We start from the raw sequence: 21,136 nt of genomic DNA, 5'->3' as shown, positions 1-21,136 counted from the left end.
TCCCCTCTGCAGAGTCCGGGCACCTTAGACACATGCAAGCTGGATGTACTGCCATTTTTGGCATGAACGTGCTCATCACAGTTGATTTCAAATCTAGAGAAAAATCACCTTTACAGGATTCTCGGAGACAGTCACTCAAAGATATACAAAGACATAAAATCCATAATAAAGAAACTACAGGGGGTGAAAGAATGTCTCTGGCTTTGTACACAGCTAGACTATCACTTGACTTTGTGTGTAACGACAATATCTTTTACAGGAAAGCTTATCGCACCAAGGTAGAAAATTCTCAGAAAAAATGTTTTGTCACCTACACCTGCCATTTTCTCCTTGACCAAGATCAAATACCTCAAACTTGACACTATGGTCAACAATCTTTAAGACGTAAAAAGAGGATACCCATTTAGTTCCCGAGGCTGCTCTTAAAGGAAGTTCAGCCTACCATGACATAAAATGGCTCCTCTATGTTAAAAAGGACAGCTAAGCATTCCATTACAGACTACACCTCCTCCCCATAATTAAGGTCTACTGTTATGAGAATCTCAAGAAAGAACAATTGTATTCCCTACTTCATTTGCATGCTATGAAACCACTGACCCTGTTGTTCTGGAGAGGAGACTTGTGTTAGTCTGTCTTCTCCAGTCCCCTGCCAGAAAAAAAAAGTTTTTGTTCTACAGTAAATTTGCAGGGTGACCTTTGATCATCTGGAATGAAAACACTTTGAACTGGCATTGTTTGCTATTTGCACAACATGTATTTGCATGTTCTATAAGTTGCCTATGCTAAAGACAGTACACCAAAATTGGTTACCAACACCACCAGAATACCGTATAGCAGTGCAAGGCAGGGGGAGGGAGGGAAGAGTTAATACCGAAAATCTCATCACTTTTTAAAAAGTTGCAAATATTCTTTATCACAAGTATTTACAATTTTTGTAATCTAAAACCAGATACATCTTCCTTCATAGAACTGTGCTTTGAGTATCTCTTCATATCCTTATTAATGAAAACTAGCCACCGTACAAGCACGATGGATGGAATAAATCCCATCACGCTTTTTACAAAGGTTTTCACACTGATGTTGTAACTCTGAAACTCATAGTAAATTTATTTTCAGAGTAGTCTCAGACTTGGCAGTCTTGGTATGTACATTACTAACATTTTTCTCGTAAGAACTTAATTCACGTGAGGGAAGCCTATGGTATAGATCCTACACAATTAAATTATTTTCTCAAATATCAGTGACAAATTCAAAAGAACAACTGCAGCACAGGAACTAGATTGTTATTTGCCCAAGAATACTGTGTTTCCGCAGTAGAACAACTCCCATAATGATTTCAGAGCTCTCATGTTAGAGCCCTCAGACCTGAAATGCATCTGCCTATATCTCTCAGCTAATTGTTCTTGGTACAAAGTCAGAGACAAAGTTTGGATAAGCAATCTTATTTTTCAGATCTCTTCTGTCACCCTTAAGAGAAAACAGATGGGTAACTATGATGAGTAGGATCTACCCACATACAAATTCGAAGGAAAACAAAGAACTACTCACTTTACAGTCATTGCTGCTCTTTGAGCTGTTCTGTGCATAAGGATGTCGGCTTGCCTTATGCTTCCACTGGCAGAGTAAAGCTCTGGTCTTAGCTGAGCTCTGAACAGCAGCTGGGAGCATGCTGTTCTTCATGGTTCACGATACAGTAAAGGCAGAGGCTATACCTGCCTCTCTGTGGCCCTTCATGAACGTAAAAATTACTCCAGGCTTCTACACAAAAGGTAGAGGCAGACACATCCTGACCCACACGTAATGGCTTGAAAAGCAAGTTAGCTGTACTGCTTCCTAGCACGCAACTGCTTTTCACAGTCCTGAAGTGAGATATTGGCTTTATTTAATCCAACTATATCATACTCATATTAACATAAACAAACCAAAAAAAAAAATAATCCTATTTTTTATGTACAATGTTCCTCTTTGTGTTTCAAAAACATTACAGAGGTTCATATCAACAAAGGGCAACACAATCAAAGACAAATTCAAAATACTTCAGAATAACTTTTCATTGAAAAAAAAACAGTACATCTAGCAGCTTACTAATGCACAGCACATATAACTTAGGAAGTATTCAAAAAAAGAAAGAGAAAATAAGATTTCCATTACCTTAGAAGTCCTTATATCCCAAGCTTTAACTTCTGGGCTGAACCCTCCACAAATGAAAATATTTGACTCTGTAGGGTGGAATTTCAGCACGCTGATCCTAAATTCATTTTTGCTGCTGAATATCTGCTTCCCTAAAATAAAATAATAAGTGGAGGTTAAAATTTGAGCAGCAAATGAAATACGTTATTCATTTCAACCTAGTTTCAAAAACATCAAGGTTATCAAAGATTAATATATTTATAGTAACATATTTCAAGTATCTGGGGCTACACTACTGAAAATACAAGACTGATCTCACTAATTTTTATCCACGTGAGAATTCCCCTGCACATGAGCCTCTACACCACTGACTGCCTCTTACTGAACGGAGAGAACCAGTGGTTTCCCACACCAAGGAGAGGAGCTCCACTGAGAGCCCAGGTCAGTCGACATGCAGGACTAAATCCACAGATGTAATGGTTGAATGTTTCCCTACAAAGAAACCATAGTCTTTTTTTTTTTTTCAGTGGGATAAAAATCACTAGAATAAAATACTGTCTGTACAGAAACACAACATCCCAAGCTGTAGTACAACTCGAGTTGTTTACTTTCTGTGAAAGTAGGAGTGAAACTTCACCTTGAAAGTAGGAAATAATTTGCATACCATCATATCAAGGCAATAGCTGTTCCCATGGATACACTGCTCCCAACATTTAATTGTGTACACTAATTTCCACAGGATCCTGTGGTTAGTATCAATTTGATTGTTGACACTTTCGAAGGCAATAGAATTCAGCTGGGTTAATTTGTAGAACTTTTCCACAGTCCACTGCTTCCTTTCATCCTAACAAATTCATGATATTAATATGCATTTGCTGAAATATAATTTTTGGAACAGCAGCACAGACCAAGATAAATACATCTGCTCAGTTTCACAATTTCAGCTGTGCTTTATATTCTATATTTTATATATAAAGATCTACATTAAATAAAGTTACTGCTTTAAGCCACACTGAAGAAGGTACTGCAGAAGTGAGAAAAAAACCACCTTAAAACACTGTGACAAAAGCTCTTAAAATATTCATTAATCTGTGTTTTTAGCAAGTGAGAGCTGTCTTAAGATAGGCTTTCCTAAACAAATGAAAAATACTTTGAGCTAAAAACATTAGTGACAGATGTAAATACTTACTGTTAGGTGAACAATACTGAAAATCATTCATATTGATTTTTTTTTAATGTTTATTTCATGATTTGGAGCCAATTTATTTGATTTCATCAGTTCTATTTTCCCCATCTGCTGAACTCAACTTACAGTCAAGAAGCTAAGACTTGACAAATTATTTATTCTTTTTAAAGAAGATAAGAAAGAGATATTTTACTTCATCACACATGCTCTCCAAGCTAGCAGGGGCAGGGAAAATAGATTGCAGGGAGCATAAGGGAGGGGTAAGTGTTGTCCTACATGAACACTGGGTTTTGTAGGAGATTTTTGTTTTCTTTAAAAAGATTCTCCACCTATTACCCATGCAAGGCCTAAAGGGCCTCTCTGTCACTACCAAGTGAAAGATTTAATTTAGTCCATAAGTTCCTTCCCCAGAAAGAGAAAAAAGTCATAAGGGCCACAGAGGTTCTGTCTACAAGTCATATGCAACAGTGACCATCTCTAATCATGGGAGCTTTCAGCAATAGCTAAAAAAAAAAAAAAAAGAAATACTCCACAGGGAAGGAAGAAAGTATTAAAATCATTAGTTAAAGAAGCAACAAGATATTGCTCTCATGTATGCCACTACCAGGCATCATTTGCAGGCTTTAGAAAAGCCACATACCTATATATCTTACTGCCATCCACAGTACTTGAGAAAATACTGAATTTCCCCATGGAGGTTCACTAGTCAGTTTAATAGCACTTCGATCCCAAAGGAATTTAGCTCCTACTAGTACCTAGTTTAATAAACTCTGGGAGCATAATCAACAAGTTTTCAATGGCACTGCAGGCAGAAGTCAGCAGAACTGCAGCCTACCTGTACTAATCCTCTCAAACAGCTTTACGCGGCCACTGTTCTCCATAAAGTGTGTTGTCCAAATGGCATTAGGCATATACCTAAGTAATCCAGTGGAACTCATCATTTAACTTTTTGTCAAACATTAATTGTTTAAATGGCTTTATTAAAATGTTTTTACCTCCACAAGACTTCTGAAAATTGATTTTTCTATAATATATACATTTTTCTTGCCATTGTGCTCTCTAGCCTAAGACATGAAAAAGACAACCAAAAAAAGTTGTGCACTAAATTCAAGATGTGTTTCATCTACTAACTACAACATCTGTTACCTTTTCCATAGAAAGAACATTGATCTAATTTTTTATTTAGTCCATCTTTCAATCTTATCCCCAACAACTTCCAAGTAATTCAATCATTTGCTCCATATTTTATCCAGAAACTAAAATTCTCCATTTCCCTACTCCATCTCCCCATTTTAAAGAGAAGTGGGCACCATTTTTGCCCTTTTCTTGTCTTCCAGAGGCTGTTATTTATGCAAAAGCTCTCAGGGACAGTCACTAGCAGAATTACACTGTAACAATCTCAGTACTATGAATTCTACATTAGTGTGATAATAAATAAAATTCATGCAAACAATCCGAGTATCTTACTCACTTCCATACTGTTTAACCTTCTTTTTCCTGTTTTAAGCTGTTACCTTCTGTTTGATGCAGATATTAACCATGCTAGCATTTCGACTGGTTTGAGGAGCAATCACAACACATTAATCTTAAAAGCTCAGGCTCTCTAATTAATACTTTGAAATAAAACTCTCTTTCTCATTCTCTCACCCCCCAAAGTGAAATTCAATCCAACGCCTCTTTTTGGAAACTCAGCAGACCGCGTTCTGAAGAGTCTGGCATTATTAGATGTATCCAGGAATTTCATTCTATTAGCATGTCACAGAAAACAAGAAGGCTGGAATGTAGAAAAGCAAAGCAGCAGCAAACATACTCAAAAGGGGGAAATCATAACATTACAGAAAGGGAACTCTCTTACTGCTAGAACTAAAATTCATGCAGGATACACAGAAGCTATGTTGGACTGCTTGTCATACAAACATGCCTGGACCCAGCAAAATGAAATTTCCTAACATTTGTATTAATACATCCCTTCAACCCATACCTCTGGGGTATTGGGACTAAAGGGCTGAAGCACTGAGGCAGATTCTCTACACAGTTATGAAACCTCTACCACCGTAAATCTTTCAGAACCTCAGAAATTTAGGAAAAAAAAAATCCATACGAGAGATGGAACAGAACAGTACAGAAGATGATATGGAATAAAATATCTCATGCAATTTGGTATTAAATCCATTGCATTCTTAGCCCTTTTCTGTACAAACTTTATTTAGTGTGTTTTACTACTATGAGCAGAATTTGCTGCTTTCCAGGCTTTAACCAGGCTATGATGGAAGCTTCATTGCTTCAGAAATCCAGCTTCAATGTTTGCTAGAGACCCTGCTCTACCTTTCTGGAAGTCAGTATTTACAGCTACGTATATTTTTCTCTACAATTATTCAGTTTATTAACATTAAATATTCAAAATTTTGGGGTTTCATTTTATATATTGTAAAAGATGTCCTTTGAGAGGAAGACTCCCTTATCCGTAATAGAATACAACAGCTGTAATTCAGCAAGCCTGTATATACCTTTATTGTGTATATATTTATTGCATCTTAGCTCCTAAAGGCAGTATAACAAATATTCAACCAATTCACAGACTGCAGAAAATTACATCTTCTGAAAATCTATTTGGCTAATTGAGGGAAAATCCATACCACATACCATTTGCCTAGATAAGAGGTGGTTATACCTTAGCAGAAAGCAAACGTTCTCTAAATGTTCTCTCAGTCTTTAATTTTCACAATTTCAGTAACAATATCCACTACATCTTTGCAATGTGTTATATATTTTTAAGTGCTTTAATTCAATTCTTCATTCATTAAAAGCTCACCAGTAACATACACAGTATTAAAAAAATATATCTTTAAAAAGATCTTGAACATATGTTTCTGCTCCTTTATGCTGCAGCCTACTGTGAAACTGCTCAACTATGAAATCAGATATTTTAAAGGCTATTTAACACTGTGAATTTTTCACAGAACATCAGCCCAGTGATTGAGCACAGGATGCTTCTGTAACTGTGTTTAGTGGTCCTCAGGTTCACCCCCCTACCTGCATGATCCAGAAACATTCACTTCCTTACCCTGGTACGCAAAGAAAAGTGAAGCCCAAGACTTACAAGGACATGAGAGTAATCTTGCTAAGTAGAATGGATTTCCCTACTGTGTTTACAAAAAGACACAAGACTATATATTTTAAAAAAAAAATCTCATTACAGTCACAATCTCTGTCATGCACAACAGTGAGAGAAACATTAGATTGATCAGACATAATTTGTTCTTAAAAAATTGACGTTGGCTGTTATTTATCCATTGTATCTTGGCATGCTTACAAATTGCTTTATTATTTTTCCAAGAATTAACATTATACTGACTATATGCGTTTCCTAATTTTTTCCCTGACATAGTCGCAAGTTTCTGGCATGCAAAGGTGCTTGAAATATTAGAACATTTTATCTTTTACCCTTGAAAGTGTCCCCAAAATAAATATTTTTTTGTCTTCTTATTGCAAAACTTTACATTAGTGAGTATCAAAACCAAAATGCTGTTACCTCCTAGCTGGAGACTGACCACTAAATTATGTCCAACGTATTACTTAAAACTGCAGAATTGGGGGGGGAACCTTTGACCTCACATCAGAGATGCCTGTATTTATTCAAAAAAAAAAAAAAAGAAATAAAAAAGAAAACTCAACCAACTGGGATTTTTTCTGAGGCATCATATAAAATGATATTAAAACAATATACTATCTAAATAGTATTGGGAGAGAAGAGGAGGAATAGGAGAAGAAAGTCATAGCTTTCCTGAGGAGACATTTATGTATGAGAACTAAAACTCCTATGTGAACAAATACAGTTACATTAAAAATAATAATGTTATATCTATAGGACTACCAAATCAGAAAATAAAAGAAAATAAAGAAAAGCAAATTTGGACCATCCTTTTGGAGGTACAAAATGTTCTGTAAAGAAGCTCTCAAAATAATGTAAAATAAAACAAGTTAACAAACTAGATTTAAGCAACCACATTATATATATTCTGAACTTCCCTTCAAAAAGCAAAGCTTAATTTCAGTATCCAAGCCACAGTAATGTGAAAAGTTGCAAAATAATAGGGAGTTTAAACCCCCCATTATAAATCTGAGGAAGTTATATTTGAAATCAAGATCAGTCCATGAAATAAAACACCACTGCAGCATTTGGCAAAATAGGAAATGTGCCAAAATTTCTTGGAACATTCCCTCTGTCATAATATTAAAGAAATGAAGAGTATCTACAATATGCAAATAGTATCAACCCCGCCAATGTTCTGCCTGCTCTATTGTACCAATTCATTTGTGACTAATGAAAAATCCACTGATGAATAAAACATATATTCCAAAAATAAAATAGTTATAAATAAATTTTAAAAAATACAATTACCCTTCTAAAGTTGGTAGAGCATCTCCATTACATCTGGATTTAACAGAAGTTAAATGTCAAATGTACTTGACCCAGAATTGTTTTAAAAGCAGAGGGTTTTTTTCAGTGCTCTCCAAATATAGCACTGCTTACTACTCTGTAAATAACAAAGTGTCTGAACTATCACGAGTAGAAAATGACTACAACTTGTGGTGTTAGGAGACATGAACGAAACCAGGAAGTCTCACTAGTCCAGACTGCTGCATTATTATCATATTTGCAAAACCTTTCAAAAAGCTTTATTAAGAAATATTGTCTATAAAATAGGACAATAAAAAAAAAATATTGACCAGTAATCTTTACAGGCAGCTCAGCTGCAGGTTTTGGATCTACTAATATTTATGAAACATCATGTTGCTGTACTGAACTTGCCTTATGCAAACTGCAGCCACAGAACCACTCATGTAAGCAATGCATGAATAATCCCAAGTTCCTTAAACATTTTATGCATATTTTGCATCAGATCCATACTTAATATGTACAACATTTTCCAAGAAAACCGTATTTGTGGAGTGTCTTAGCTTGACATCCTGGTGTTAGGACAATGAAGACCACTTAAGATAGTAATTGACAATCTATACAAAAATTAATTTTGAAAAAGAAGACTTGTACAACACCATCTATTTTGACCAAACCAGGACAAGTGAACTCCTCCTTCCTCAATAATTTGAATTCTTCTCTTTCCCTGTTTTTCATTATAGCATCAACAAGTCCTGTAGGTTGGACCTCCAGGGGTCCTCTAGTCCAAGCCCCTACCCAAAGTAGGTCCAGCTGCAGCAGGTTACTTAAGAGTTTTGTCCACTGAAGTTCTGAGTATGTCCAAGTATAATGACTCCACAGCCTCCCTGGACAGCCTGGTTTAGTGTTTGATGATCCTTAAGTTGAGCCAAAAAGTGTCCTGTCTTCCTACATTTGTCCTTTGCCTCTCATCATTTTGCTACATATCTCTGAGAAGAGCCTGGCATCATCTTCTCCAGGTACTAGGTAAACACTTGCTAATCTGGCCCGGGATGAAGTTGACCTTCTTTGCTGCAAGAGAACACTGCTGATTCTGATTCAGCACCAGAACCCCCAGCTATTTTTCTGCAAAGCTGCTTTCTAGCCAGTTTAGCATCAGCCTGTTCTCTTGCACAGGATAACTCCCTTCCAGACACAGGACTTTGCATTTGCCCTTGATGAACTTCATGAGGTTCCTGTTAGCCCATTTTTCCTGCTTGCAGCATCATAGATCTTCTAATAAGAACCTTCCTTAAATACACTTGACAAGGGGAAGAGGTTTGATGGTGTAAAATTGAAGGATAAGATTTCAGAGATGTGTCTTCTACCCTTGCATCAGGATTTTCTGATGTCACAAAAATTCTGCTTTGTGACTAAAGAGATTTCACCATTTGCTTCTACTCTGACGTTGTTCAGATCACAAAGACTGAAAAAAAGAAAATCACTCCAGAAAACACAATGTCCTAGGACAAGGGATACCCAAACTTCAGTCCAAGCTTAGAAACAAAATTTCCTGGAGAATTTATTCTATCACTGTTTGTTACAACAATGCTGGCACATTCCTTTGAAGAATCTCATAACTAGCTGTCCTCAGACCCAGAACAAACAATGAGCTAGACTCAAATTTTGATTTAATAGGGCAGAAACTATGTTCCCAACAGAGAAACAACACAGAATGACCAAAAAAAAAAAAAAAACCACCCCACAAAAAAACCCAAACAACTGAGCAGCTCAATACCACACAAAGTACTAAGCTGTATTTGCAACCTTTCCTAAACTATTAAAAAGTCATTCTCTTCAGACTGTTAGGTTTCTTTTGGTGAAGGACATGTAGTAATTTTTATAACACAGATGTAACATAAAATCTATACTGAAAACAAAGAAGATTAGACTTTAGCATACATAAGTAAAAAAATGTTGAACCAGAACAACATACACAAAAGAAAAGAGCAGAGTCTTAAAGACAGCATTATGATTTATAAAATCCCACCGGCATGCATTTACTACATTTAAACACACTGATAGTTAGTTCAGTCTAGCAATGGAAAGTAATTAAGACCGAAGTCCAAAAAAAGTGTCTAAAAGTCCTCTGTGAAGGAACAGTTCTAACATCTATCTGAAGTTAATCAAAGAAGAAATCATTTCAGCACTGATGAAGAGTGAAGAGGAATGAATGATTCAGTGAACTAATGTAAATCGAAATCTTATAGCTGCCTTAGTGTTTTTCAAATGGAAATGAGGTTTTTTATATCAAAATGATTTGGATTCCAGAGGCAAACTGCTTGCCCTGTTTCTCTGAAAAGAATTAACTGAAATGTAAAGGTTTTTTTGGGTTTTTTTTTTTTTTCATACAACAGGGAAGAAAATCAGAAACTGGCCTGCATGCGGAGGAAATCAGAACGAAATTCCAAACCTACTTCACTGACAGTAAGGTCCAGACATCAACATTACAACTGCAGATCACAGGAGCTACAAAGCATCCTGTGTCCTTGAAATAAGGCAATAATGAATATCTAGTATTTTTAAGGATTATAAGCATTCATTTTGCCTTTACACACACAGTTTAAGTAGTTAGAAAAACTACATAACTCGCAAGTCAGTGAGGAAAGAACCATTTATAAGCTTATCTGTTCTGAACCTTGCTAAGTAGAATTTGTTATTGTTGTCATCACCTAAAACACTAGAAATACCTTCTTTCAAATGAACCACTACAATCAACTTAATCCAGAATACTACCCCATTACTGGATAGTTAAGTCAAACAGACATTAAAAATCAAAGTGTAAGATTAAAATTGCGCATCTTTGGAATTCATTCTACAATTTCATAAAATGAGATTTTCCCCATAGTAGTCCCTTCAAATGACTCAGGCACATAAAATCTATTCTACTGCTGTAAATCCCATTAAGAAGGTAGCCATTCTGTTTAGAATTTGTAAGCTCTATGGTCAAAATTAAATTCACTTGGATTAGTAAAATTCAGTTATGAGACTAGAAATAAGAAGCTTGCTGCAATGAGACGGAAAAATAATAAAAAAGCCTGAAAAATTGAACAAATTCATGTAGTACTACTACATCAAATATATAAAGCTCTTTTCCCCATTACAAAACCTGAATATTCTCAAAACTTCAATATTCTGTCACCGCATCACACGTTTTACATTCCCAAATTACAACAGCTCCCTTCTAGACATCACTGAATTTAAATACATCTGATATGGCAAATGTTGAGAAAAATGAATTCTTAGAGCACAGAAAAGAATCTTCTTTCCATGTGAACAATATTCACAAATTTCCCAGATCACTTGAAGAGAACTTCTGCTCTCCAGATACTCACACATAATGGAGTTACTTTTACATAAGAGAAAACCCTTCTAGACAAGAACAGCTTGTAATTTCTGTAAAGATTTCTTTTGTAGTCTTACAAAAAATATTGCAACTTTGCAGGAATTAAACATTTAAAAAAAATAAAGTGGAAAAAATAAAATTGCATCTCCTCAGTTGACAAGGTACTATTTTAGGCCTAATCCTTTATTTCTACACACACAGAGGTGTCCTATTATGTATGTCTCCAAAGAATGCTGCCGTCTGAATGCTGATAACATACATAAAGGAGAAAAAAATAAAGTGGATAGAAACGTTTTAGTTTATGAAGGAGACAGGAGGAAAGATAGCATCCAGGAAATTAGTTGATAAGGTCACAAGAATCAAATCCCAAGTCAAACTCACAATTTTTGTCAAAGCAACACAGCTTCAGTGTCAAGTTCCATACCAGATTTTAAGTTTTTATGCTCCTAATTAAGGTCCTATTCAACGGGGAAAAAAATCATCACCTAATTAACTTTAAGCATAAACTTAAAACCAACCCAATTAAGAATGAGGTATAAGCCTATGTTTAAATTAACCATATATATAAATGTTACTGAAGTCAGCCTTAAGAGGCTCTTCAAACACTTTAACGAATGATCATGACAGAGCACAAAATAATACGTTTCATTCTATTCGTCTGTGCAGTATCTGACAACAGAAATTACATGTGATCATGAAGTTAAAGATATTTCAGTTTTTTTAAAATATCTCCACCTGCCTTTAATTGCTGAGATTTATTGTTTTTTGTGAGGACGTTTCAAGAATTCTAACTTTGATCTATAGATTTTATCTACATTTTTTAGGAGAAAGAATAAGGCTAACAAGATCCTAAGTTATCTGTACTCAATAAAGATAGGGCTATGATGCACCCTTACGTGACCTTTACCTGTTTCTACATCTGTTAAATGCAGCATGGAATCAAAGCCCCCACTGAGAATCCTTCTTCCACAAGATGACCACCGGGCAGCTCGAACAGCACAAGAGTGGCAGGAGTATGTTTTTAAACAGCAGCCTGTATCTACAGCATCCCATACCTTAAAAAGAAGAATAAGGACAATTACATAAAGAATCACAATATTTTTTTCTATGTACTGATAAGTAGCTACAGCAAATCGTTGTGGCTGAGAAAGCTCTGCATTCTGAAGTCGTATCTGTTAAGCTGTAAAAGCCTGTCTGAAATAATTGCATGGTTGATTAGAACTAGGACATTTTATTAACAAGGCACAAATCAGTAATACATTTTTATGACTTGTATTATTCCTTGAAATGTCTACATTGCTCTCAATTGCAATTCATGTTTTACTTCCCTATTCATAATGCTGTTCTACCTCTGTGCAGGGATGTATCAAAACACATTTTCCCTTTAGAACATTTTTCTTGCAAATTTTTGTCTCTATCATATCTTGCTTTCCATTGAGTAAGAGGAATCTTAGCAGATTACAGCTGTCACATCTGCCTGTAGACAGACCATTACCACATTTCTCACTCAGGTTGTAATTTTAAGTAGAATTTTACCTTAACTTCACTGAGGAGGCATATAAGAATATCATCATGCAGCTACATAAAGATTTCTAAGGACTGGTCCCAGTCCTCTCATTTTTCAGTTTCTTCTGGACAGAATTATGTTGATGCTGAGCACTTCTGAAAATCCTATAAATCCTACTCTACTAGTTATCCTTTTTTTTTTAAGTATATAACAACTAATATTTTCAGAACATAAATAGTCCTGCTCTTATTTTAAAAAGAATTTTTGAAGAGAAAGGCAATTTCCAAATAATATATTTTAGAAAACAGAATTAGTCTGAATTACAATTTCAGTTACCACATATAGTTCACAATAATCAAAAGCATACCCTTTTCATGATGCTTTTTTTGCCAGTTTTAAGATAAAATTAGAAGTTCAGCAACAACTGACCCATATAAAGATTCAGTATATTCACTTTGTGAGAAGGCTAAATATCAAAACTATTTTCCCTATGAATATTCTGCTTCTGTAGAAGTTAGATTATAAAATATCTTATGATTGTCTGATACAATATAATACCTGTTGAGTTGTCTAAAAAAATGGATAACAAATGCTATAACCATATCAGTAAATCCTAGATTTTATTACTTCTGATATTAGTAGTACAAATAAATCAACACTTTGACAGTGCTTCACAATAGCTTTATTGCAGTTTCAGTAAACCCAAGGCAGTTTATGGCTTTAAAGTCACCATTTTTCTTCATGGTACTTCTCTTTGCAATTAGTGATTTTCATTCTGCAAAAACCTGCAGGATTAAAACAACACTGCCTATTCTGAATTTCATCTATTCTAATCAATTTCTCAATTCTAAGATTGTTATGTATGCTGGGAATAGACTATGCAATTAACAGAATACAAAAAAAATTACTCTTTCAAGCGAGATCAAATTCAGCCTTCACGTATAACTACACAAGAACACTGAAGTTAGTACCAAGATAAAATTGACTGCATTTTCGCTCATTTTAAAGGATGTTAAAGACAAAAACAACTTGGTAAATCGTAAAACATGAGTAGATATTTGCTTTCTTGTGGCCAAAGCACAATTCACAATACAGGAGAACGTACAAGGGAGGAAAAAAGCAAGATTTGTGATAACATATTTTTATCTTCAATTATGTTTTCTTCTTACTGGACAAAAAGGACTCACTGACAATATCATTATTATGTAGTCCATACTTAGAAGACAACATTCCATTACAGAAAATTATTTCATCAAAGCATCTTCTAGCATGGAGCACAGTTCTGCAATGCAATGCAACCAATTATCATTAATAACTTGAATAGACAGTTAAGACGGGAACCACGATGGCCATACCCTAAGTATTCTACCCTAACCACAAAAAAAGAAGTCGGGAAAAATTTAATATTAACTGCTTTTTAAAGTAAGTTTCTCTGCTTTAATGAGTTGTAATGACCATTTCAAGCTTCACAGTATTAAAAAAGGGTTAATTGTGTCTTGAAGGGCTTTTAATATGAGGAAGCTAGTGAATGAATGAAATCAAGATGAAAGGAAAAGCAGGTGGTACATGCTTCAGATATTTTTGTCATGTTTTAGCAATTAAGCATGAAAACTCAATTTTCACAAGAAGAATGAAGTAAAACCAGTTCAAAAGCCACTTCCAAGTCCTCACTTGATTATAAAAAAGCTAAGCGGAAAACATGCACCCCTAAAGCTGCATTTTTCCCTCCATTATGTGAAACAGAAAAAATGATCGACTCCTGTGGATGAGACCATGGATCACGCACAAGGGACAAGTTACTGAATACCACATTCCTCCCCACCATCACACTTGCCATCAGCTTTTTTTTGGTAAGGTAACAGCATGTGGCAATACCTTCTGGAATCACAGCCACATGGGCCAGGCAGCCTTCATCAAGGAAATTCACCTGATTTATTGCCAATTAACATAAGCTTTTAATTACAGATTCAGATATTGAGGAAAAAAGACCAAGAGTTAAATGAGCACTTGGGAGCACCTTCCCTCCCCAGGCCTTGCTTCAGCCCAGCATTTCTCCCCCCCGGCTTCACCTCTTTTCACTGGGTGTTACACTTGGTCTTTCCACATCCCTTCAGTGAGACAACGGCCATCGCAGGAGGCTGGGATCAGGGGAAAATGTCCCTCTCCAGCTTTCTTGCAGGCCCCCTTTAGGTACTGGAAGGTTGCTATAAGGTTTCCCCGGAGCCTTCTCTTCTCCAGGCTGAACAACCCCAGCTCCCTCAGCCTGTCTTCATAGGAGAGGTGCTCCAGCCCTCTGAGCATCTTTGCTGCCTCCTCTGCACCTGCTCCAAGAGGTCCATGTCCTTCTTCCATTGGGGGCCCCAGAGCTGAAGACAGTACTCCAGGTGGGGTCTCACAAGAGCAGAGCAGAGGGGGAGAATCACCTCCCTTGACCCGCTGGTCACGCTTCTTTTGATGCAGCCCAGAATATGACTAGCTCTCTGGGTTGCAAATGCACATTGCCGGGCCACGTTGAGCTTCTCATCCACCAACACCCCCCAAGCCTTTCTCCTTAGGGCTGCTCTCAATCCGCTCTCCATCCAGGCTGCCTTTGCCCTTGGGATCATCCCAACCCACATGCAGGATCTTGCATTTAGCCTTCACCACTGGACTTCAGTCTCAAAAGAATTTTTTTTCAGGGCCTGGTACAAAGCAGGAGACAAGAAAGTCCCCTAGGAATCAGGGCCACTGAAAACTTCTGTTCCAAGTGAGTGAAGTTATTGATCATGCCTTCTTTGCCAAAAAGGAATATGAATTACAGACACCATCAAAAAAGGACCCCAAACTTATTCTTCTGACTGGCATCTACATATGAACTCAGAAAAAGGGTTGTATCCAAGATCAGTCTTAGGCTGAAGGTGAAGGCCACAACACTATAGTTTAAAAAGTCACGGTTGTGACAATTACAGCTTTGATATCACAATAAGTGGTTTTAAGAAATTAAGTGTCTTAGACCCATTTAGAAAACTGTATTTTAAATACCAAAGGCTGCTGAACTTTAAGCATATCTGATAATAAGTACTTTTAAAATAGAGGTTTATAAAATAAAACTTACAGATTTACATGGAATAAGGACATATATATTTAGCACATAATAAATTACTCAGGCAGGGGAAACAGTTCATTAAAAAATACACAGGCTGAGATATATAATATTCCTTATATATAATATTCCTCAATAGCCATTTAAACATGCGTATCAAGTATTATAGGACTAGGTGCTATCATGCATTTATATTCAAATATTTTTACCAAGTTTTACCAACCATTTTGTGTTGTTGCTTGACTTCAAAACTCAGCTCTTACAGAAACTTAGTATTATCTCTAGATGAAATACTAAATTCTCATTAAAACTGAAGTTGCCCTTTTATCTTGTGATGTCAGGTGCCATTTTAATTGCCGAGCTAAAGAGTTAAAGCACACATTTCAGCCTGCTGCTCTGAAAATACTGCTTGGTGCCACACGTTCAAGCAATGTTTTACATTATAAATAGTACCAGTCCATCCTTTTCGCTTATAAAGCATTCCCAAAACAATGACATATGCAACCATTACTACAAAAATGTTACTAGGAAATATTACTGTATTTCCCCCCCCTTACATCTACAGTTATAAACTAATGAATTCTCCAATATTTGAAAGAAATAAATAGCCAAGCCTCCAAGCTTTGAAGTTGCCTAGTTATTGCCAAGATTTTCTTCAACACTTTTCTGGCATTAAGGTATCATGAACAATTTAATTGCATTTTTCCCAATTCTATTAACATTGGCTTTAATGTGTCAGGTTGGTTCATATTTCACTACTAGTTCTTACTCTTTGTACTTCATTATTTATAGTAGTGCCTTTCCATTCCTTTTACATCAATTGCTTTCATTTAATGTCCATTCATGTTATAGAAAGTATGGTGATTACACAGTTATCTGCCATATATATATATGGGGCCAAAGTGGCAGATACAAACAGCCAAGTGACAGAATTGCACTAGAGATTTATTTACAAAAGCAATTTTCTTTTTTACTTTCTCCAAGGCATGTTATAATCCAATTGCTCTTTCACATTCTTCATATTTGGAAATCAAGGCTTTAGAAGTTGCTTTCTTTCTTGTATAGCTTACAAATGTTGTGAAAACGCTACAACCAACATTTTAGGTAACATTAACCAGACCTCCCCACCCTCAAGATCAAAAGTTCACAAGTCAGGTAAGCAACTAAACAAAGTAACAGATGAGACCAGTTATAGATTATATGTTTCCAGATCCTATTTTCTGACTGAGAGCTTTCAGGAAAACAGCCTCTGAAAATAAAGCACTTCATGTTGAAGATAATAAAAACTCTGTTGGTAAGTCATAACAGAAAGCAGGAGAGGGTGAGCACTTGATACTCGAGTAAATAGCAGCCACAGGGGTCTGATATGCTATCAGCCAGCTCATAGGACACCAAAATAAAGGCTTTTCTCTTACTGACCATCCAAACTAGGCATTCATTCCTAGGAGAAAAACAAAAAAAAGTCACAGCAACATAAGCAGAGTAACTGTAACATGAGAACTTATCAAGCTTATGAAGACTGATAAACCAGGAGTTGAGCACATCTCTTCCATTGTCATTGTACGACCATCTACAACACGCTTGCCTGCAAGCAAATTGGATTGCAGAAAATAAAATATAGCAGCTTTACTGCTAGAAAGGTGCATCTATTCAGACAGTCACTAATTGCACAATGAACCCAAGAACAATGACTCAATTGTGATAAATTAGAGATTGGAAGCACGTATCAGGAATTAAGTTGTACGCATTTTGAATTTGCATGCATAAAGGAACTACAGCAGGGCCAATCAAGAATGCTAAACAAGAAATTAATTTCTGAAGCATGCATAACAAAATTAAAAATTTTTAATGGATCGATTCAAGTTAATTTCAACATAACATCCATTCTAATTTAACAGAACTCTCCCCCCTCAAGTTAGCCAAGTTATGCCACTCTGCAATTACCAACTTCCTCTGTCAATAGCTCCTACTACATGAATGACAGCAAGAAATTGCCTCCAACTAAATACAAGGATGGCATTTGACTAATCTAAATACAAAGATAGCATTTAAGAAGCAGCCCTGTTCAAGGAAGATGCGAGATAGTGCTGAGTTATGGGAAGCATGAAGAATTACTTTGACTAGAACACATGCTACTCCTTTCCAAAGCATGCTCAGGTCGCTTCACAGACTTGTGAAGCTGAACAGACATGACCCTCTTCTTTCCCTTTTTAGAATAACATAGCTTCCTGGTGTGTCTCAAGGAGAAAAAATTAAAAAAAAACAACTTTTTACCTTTTTTTTTTCCTCCCCTAATTCCTGAATTTGCCTATGAAATTTGAACATCATATCTGCTAACAGGCACAGATTCAAGAGAATTATACTCCTCTCACAACCATACAACTTTTCTTATCTGATCAATGTTGAATTATTGTAATTTCTAATAAATACAGTAAAAAAGGAAGCCCCACACTATCTACAGAAAATCATGTCTTTTCTAGGTTGCAAAGCAGACTCAGAACTGTAGTTTAAAAGGTTTTTCAAAAGGTCATGAGCCAGAAGGCAGAAGTAGTCCCATGGAAAAATTACAAAAATATATTTGCTGCTGCTTATTCAGATTCCCCACTTGGATGAGGTACAGCTTTGGGCAGGATTGCAAGAGTTAAAAGTGCCCCTTGGGTATCTCTAACCAACAGCAGTAAGGATAAGACAACACTCACATAAAAAGCTAAATCATTCTTTTGTTTATAGAACTGGGGCAAGAGAAAGGCAGGAAAAAAAGCAACAAGGAGCTCTGAAACACAATAAATAGCCAAAAATTAGAATTGGCAGGTGTGCCTAAGCCTCTCCAGCCACTGTGTGATTGAAAAAAAATATGAACTTGAATGGGCATGTAGTTAATATGTATAAATTCATGGAGTAACTACAGGAAGATTTAGGATGTTTCATTGTTGTTTTACTTTGTGTCTTCTTAAAATAGCGAGGTAAATATAGTTTTAGTAGAAGGTAAAATTTGTTGAAAGAATTACAAAATGGATCACTGTCTTTACACTTTTTTGCCTAAAGACATAATTAAGCTGTGTAAAACTAAGAGCTAAGATCCAGGGAAAACTATGAGCTAAGGTCTAGCTTAGCGTATGACCTGTAAGTGTTAATAAAATTATTTTCATACCATTATGAAAGATGTAAATAGATGTTCAGATTGTTATATAGACAGTGGTTGATGACATTTGGGGCATACCAGCTTAATTTGTAAACCAACTGTCCCAAAAAAGGTTTTCAGCAGGATTCTGTAAAGCTAGATAAAGCTAACACATTTTCAGATGTGTTGAACACTTGCTCTAGCAATGTTTAAAAGTGTGCTAGGGAACATATTTTAAATGACATCCATCTTCCTAATCTAGACACAGTGTAAGAAGTACATAACAACGCTGTCATTTGAGCAAGCACTTGCAGATTTCCTCTAGCTTTCTTTTTGCAGCAGACATAACTCAAAACACAATTATCTTACTAATCCAAAGCATAGGTCTACTAACTGATAAAAAAGAGCCAAATTTATTATTGCTTTAATATATGAATAGGAGCTTGTATTTGGATAGTTTATTACTAGACTTTCCTCACTAGTGTAGAAACACGGAGGATGGAAAGTAGCAAAACAAAATAAATTCAGTTAGCTGAGACAGCCAGCATAAGGTCTCTTTTTTTCCCCCTCCCCCCAAAAAAAATTCTAGTATTAAAGGTTTCAAGTATATTTATCAAACCCATGAGGTGGAAAATCTTCTCTTTTACAAAAAAAACCAGAGCAGGACATTAGATCTGAAGACAGCTCTTACTTTGTAGGGGGCTTTATCCAGGCAGAAGCTTTTTAAGTTATAATACTAGCAGCACACTGCTAACCAAGTTAGCAGTACTACCAGAAACTAGTCAGTAGTATGAAAACTGATTTGCAAACATGTCAACAAGCTTTAATTCTGGTGAATCCAACAAAGACTGAGTTAAGTACAAGCACTACATTTACCTTCAGGAGGCAGCACTAATATACCAAGCATGCCTATGAAATACATTTCAATTATTTGGTGTGTTTTATTGTAATCTTCCCTTGCACAGAAACTCAGAAGCCCTCTCCCCAAGGAAGGCTCCGTAATTAAGCCTCATTTGGGTGGTTTTGCCATTAACAGGAAAACAAACACCTAATCTAAAGTGTACTTTGAGATGCCAGCATTCTATAAAATTATTTTAAGAAAACAGTAATATACTAAGATACAAGATTGACATTTTCAGCTATCAAAGCACAAGAGAAGTAAAATACAATTCTGTAAAAAGAAAAAAAAAAAACCCACACCACTACGGCAAGAGCTATCCATCTGATTCTATACAATAAAGGAACATTCTTGGTAAAGCTTTAACGAGTGCTACTAGACTTAACCTAAACTTGTTTGCTGGCCATCTACTCTTAGAAATCCACCTAATGATTCCATACTTCAAAAGCTAACTTGTAGCACAAGGAAAACCTAATCAGCCAATCAAAACTGAAAACATAAATAATTTTAAAATATACAAACTTGGGGGTTTTGCCAATATGAATAATTAATGTAGCCTTCACAAGAGCCTTTCAAGTCAAAACTGGCAAAGAAAACTCTTAAGAAAGACGTAAATTACACACACACAAAAAAAAGATAATGGTAAGAGACTAAAAAAGACCAATATAAACATTTGATAGATGTTTCTATTAAAGGATTTGTAAATTATATATTGCCATTGCACCAAAAGCTAAAGTTTTACCCAGCATCCTATATTTTTCTCAGGACATGTGACTCATCTGCAAATAACGTTTTTTCCATCCCCTTCATCTGGAAATGGAAAAAGTAAAGAAAACATGGACACTAGTGAACTCCTATTTCTTGAACATTATTCATGTCTGGAATTACAGATAGATAGACAAGATGGTTAGCTGGGACAGGGCATTATTTCACAGTTTGGTGGTTTTCGATATTCTTCCCCTGTTAATTACATGCATTTTCTGGACACACAAGCTCAATCCTCCAGCATTTCACAACCCTCTCAGAGGGAGGCCTTCACTTCCAGTGATAGCACGTAAACACACACACGTTTCGTGTCCAGATGAAATATTGCTAAACATTGACAAGTAACACATGCGTGGACATTGCTACATGAAATATCAGAATAGTAATAACATATTAAAATGCTCAATTAAAGTAAATAAATGCCAGAGTATTACATAATTATTCAGAAATAGGCTCTACTGCCATTATAAACTGAAGCTACAGATTAGAATTAGTTTGTTTATAAAGGATGTTTACCTAAAATTAACATCTCTGTGGTGAGAACTGAAATAAAACTGGCAAAGTATGAATAAGCTCAGGGTGAAATCTTGACTGCCAGGTCATTTACATGAAAACACAGTTAAAAATTCCAAAGTTATTCAATAGCAGTTCTATCCGAGTGCT

General features: G+C 35.8%; 1 protein-coding gene across 1 annotated transcript in view; it reads right to left on the bottom strand.

Moving 5' to 3' along the window:
* WDR25 (WD repeat domain 25) overlaps window positions 1-21,136 on the bottom strand; it is a 64,984-nt gene that overhangs the window by 19,784 nt on the left and 24,064 nt on the right. Inside the window, exons 3-4 of the mRNA XM_055816772.1 lie at window positions 12,008-12,155; window positions 2,152-2,282 (exon numbers count right to left, since the gene is read on the bottom strand). Of these exons, the coding sequence (XP_055672747.1) occupies window positions 2,152-2,282; window positions 12,008-12,155 (279 nt within the window). The remainder of the gene's footprint in view (window positions 1-2,151; window positions 2,283-12,007; window positions 12,156-21,136) is intronic.

This window comes from Falco peregrinus, chromosome 1 (genome assembly GCF_023634155.1).
Source record: "Falco peregrinus isolate bFalPer1 chromosome 1, bFalPer1.pri, whole genome shotgun sequence".
Lineage (NCBI taxonomy): Eukaryota > Metazoa > Chordata > Aves > Falconiformes > Falconidae > Falco > Falco peregrinus.
This window is presented reverse-complemented; position numbering and strand designations above follow the sequence as displayed.